General features: G+C 41.8%; 1 protein-coding gene across 1 annotated transcript in view; it reads left to right on the top strand.

Annotated features, from left to right (window-relative positions):
- Positions 1-716: 716 nt before the first annotated feature.
- Positions 717-2662, top strand: part of LOC101858423 (ras-like GTP-binding protein Rho1) — a gene marked incomplete in the record, with an annotated part of 12805 nt that continues 10859 nt past the window's right edge. Inside the window, 1 exon segment of the mRNA XM_013084886.2 lies at positions 717-2640. Coding sequence (XP_012940340.1) covers positions 2601-2640 — 40 coding nt within the window.

The raw sequence follows: 2662 nt of genomic DNA, 5'->3' as shown, positions 1-2662 counted from the left end.
CTACCCCTCTTTAAATAAATTTCTCACATACATGAAGTAGATCTCTGACTTGTCAAAACATTTTCATCATAAACAATTTCAAGTTCTGTTTGATTTTCAGAGGTAATTTACCCTTTTGTATGGAAACAAAAACTGAATTACTGCTCCGATCTCATCTTTTGGCCATTTTTGTGAAGTGGTTGCAATCTTTGTTGCGATTTGGTGACACGGTAGCATTTGTTTTGACAATTATAATTGACGGTGCACCCTAATCAAGGATTCCCTGAACTACTAAATATGTTTCACAAAATTATTGAAAACTATTAAACGGTTATAATTTAAACATGATTATGTTACTGTTATTTCTATGATACCCTTTGTAAGACTGAGAGGCACTCGAATTTACAGAGGGTCTAAAAATAGAGGACACAAATACAAAATGTTATCAGCCTCATGGGCGTGATCGATACGTTCTGGTTTTAGGACAAAGATGGTGAAACCACGAAAGTCACATCGGATGGCTATATCTCACTGTGGGGAGAAAGTTTGGGAGAAGTTTTAGGAGAAGGTCTTATCCTGTAGAGGCCTGAAATCCCAAACGTCAAGAGTGGCCCTAGTGTGGTTGTAAGAAATGTTTAGGGAACGTCTTATAAGCCGAAAGTTTACAAATGAAATGGTGACCATAATATTTCCCCTAACTTCTTTGGTTTTGATTTTTAAAACAATTTTTAATGGACAGAATTAGCGGAAACAACCCACAAACAATCGAACAGTTGGAAACTCAGTGACCCACTTATTGCCCTTTTAATGACCTCAGCAGTTGCGAGCGCCGTAAAACCCTATACTATACATTTTAATGGGTCCTCTTTTTTAGACACCCAGTACTTGCCCTAAGATCCCCTCAACGCCGCAAGATTTGTGCTCAAGATTTGCGAGCTGGAAGACACTGGTGTGCGTGACCATAAGATGACAAGGGTCTTATGAAAAATAAGTTCACTCCATCCCAAACGATACAGGCGGACACCAAGGGTGCCCTTATAACTCTAGGGGCCTTGAGAGACGAGATATAAAAAACGCAACTGGAATTAGTGCACAGTTGGGTGATACCAGAGAGGATTTACAGTAACAGTTGTATTTCTGTAAAACTGCCTAGTGATACACTGAAGACAATGGGAGCGGTCACATGAGCGACAGGCGTTATTTTCAGTCCTGGCATAGGGCTAGCAGACGTGAGTCGCCCTCATTCTGCTACGCCGCAATACACCAGCGTTTTCGTGAAGCACGCAGGTCAAGGGACATTTACTGCTGGCGCTTTCCTACAATAGTTGCGTTGGGTTGTTATTTTCGCATCTCATTCAACACGACAATATTCCCACCATGACCAAAGCCACCCTGACTCTCCAATCGTCCATGTTGAACTGAGCAGTAGCCTAGCATTAAATTACCCCGTGTGGCTGCCACATAAAAGTAAACGACACTTTCTGCCCAGAATTTACTGCGCGACAATTGTAGCTCGCCTGTCAAGGCCCTAATAAAGACCACGGACCGAGTCAGAAAAGAGAATAAAAGCCTTTTCTTAGATTTGAACGGGTAAATCGGGCTTAAATTGTGATGATATGAAACAAATCCACCTAGGGCCTAGGCTAGCTAGATACACGACACACTCAAGCGACACAGTCAAGCCTGGGCGCAAGTGGGGGGAAAGGAGGTGGGGGGAGGGGGGGCGTTGTTCCTGCCTAGCAGACAACCTGGTTTTGAAGGCTGTTTTATTCACCTTGATCTAGAGTTTTGTGTCGCGTCATGGTTCATGGGCCTGGGGTCAACATGGTTCGAGAACCGGTTGCTGACTGGTGCAGGCGACACGTCGGTCTACATTGGAAGATCCAGAGAGAGTTTAAATGGGTGGTGTGTTCAGAAAAAAATACATTAACGTGTGTGGATTTCGGTCAAGGATTGAAATGTAGTAATATTCATCCAGGATAACAATCATACCCTCCGAGTCTTGCAGATAATTATCATTACTGGATCCTGTGTGTTTCTGTTGGTCCATGGAACAGTGTATTATGTGTAGGGCCCAGGCTGGCTGGTTTTCTCTTTAGACAGTGACCTCATTTATTGTCCCCGACTGCAGTCATTTGTATTTAAAATAGCGGGTTGCAGAATTTCAAACCAAGATTGTTTCAAATTTAGTTCTCATGAAAATAATAATACAAGAAAATTAGTGTTCTTTCACTCAGCTTCCGTGTTCATGTGAAACAAAGATAACCCCTTGACGGTCGATAGGAAGTCCACCTCGGTCGTTTGACACTGTCAGACAGCTGAGAGGTAGGGGCACAAGAAATATAAACTGCAACACAACTGTTACACAACAATTACTTAAAAACCTGATCTGTATGCCTAAAATAAAAAATAAAAGATTGATTATATGTATGGGTTTTATTAAGAAGAAAACTACCTGTTTAACTGCTTGAACGAAAAGCGTCGAAATTGTGTGCATATTATATTTGTGAATTTAAATTTATAAAACACCTTCTAAGACCTATCCAGATCTCTTCTGGATCAATTTAGGTTTGCAGATTATTTGTCTCAAATTTGTGAACGGATTCCTCTGATTTGGAAGAATGGGAGCTATTTGCTCGTGCTTTGCTTCGGAGGAACCTGGTGAGTTGTGGACCCCCCCCCC

The sequence above is a fragment of the Aplysia californica genome, unplaced genomic scaffold (assembly GCF_000002075.1).
Source record: "Aplysia californica isolate F4 #8 unplaced genomic scaffold, AplCal3.0 scaffold00325, whole genome shotgun sequence".
NCBI lineage: Eukaryota > Metazoa > Mollusca > Gastropoda > Aplysiida > Aplysiidae > Aplysia > Aplysia californica.
The sequence above is the reverse complement of the archived record's forward strand: the minus strand, read 5'-3'. Positions and strand labels throughout refer to the sequence as shown.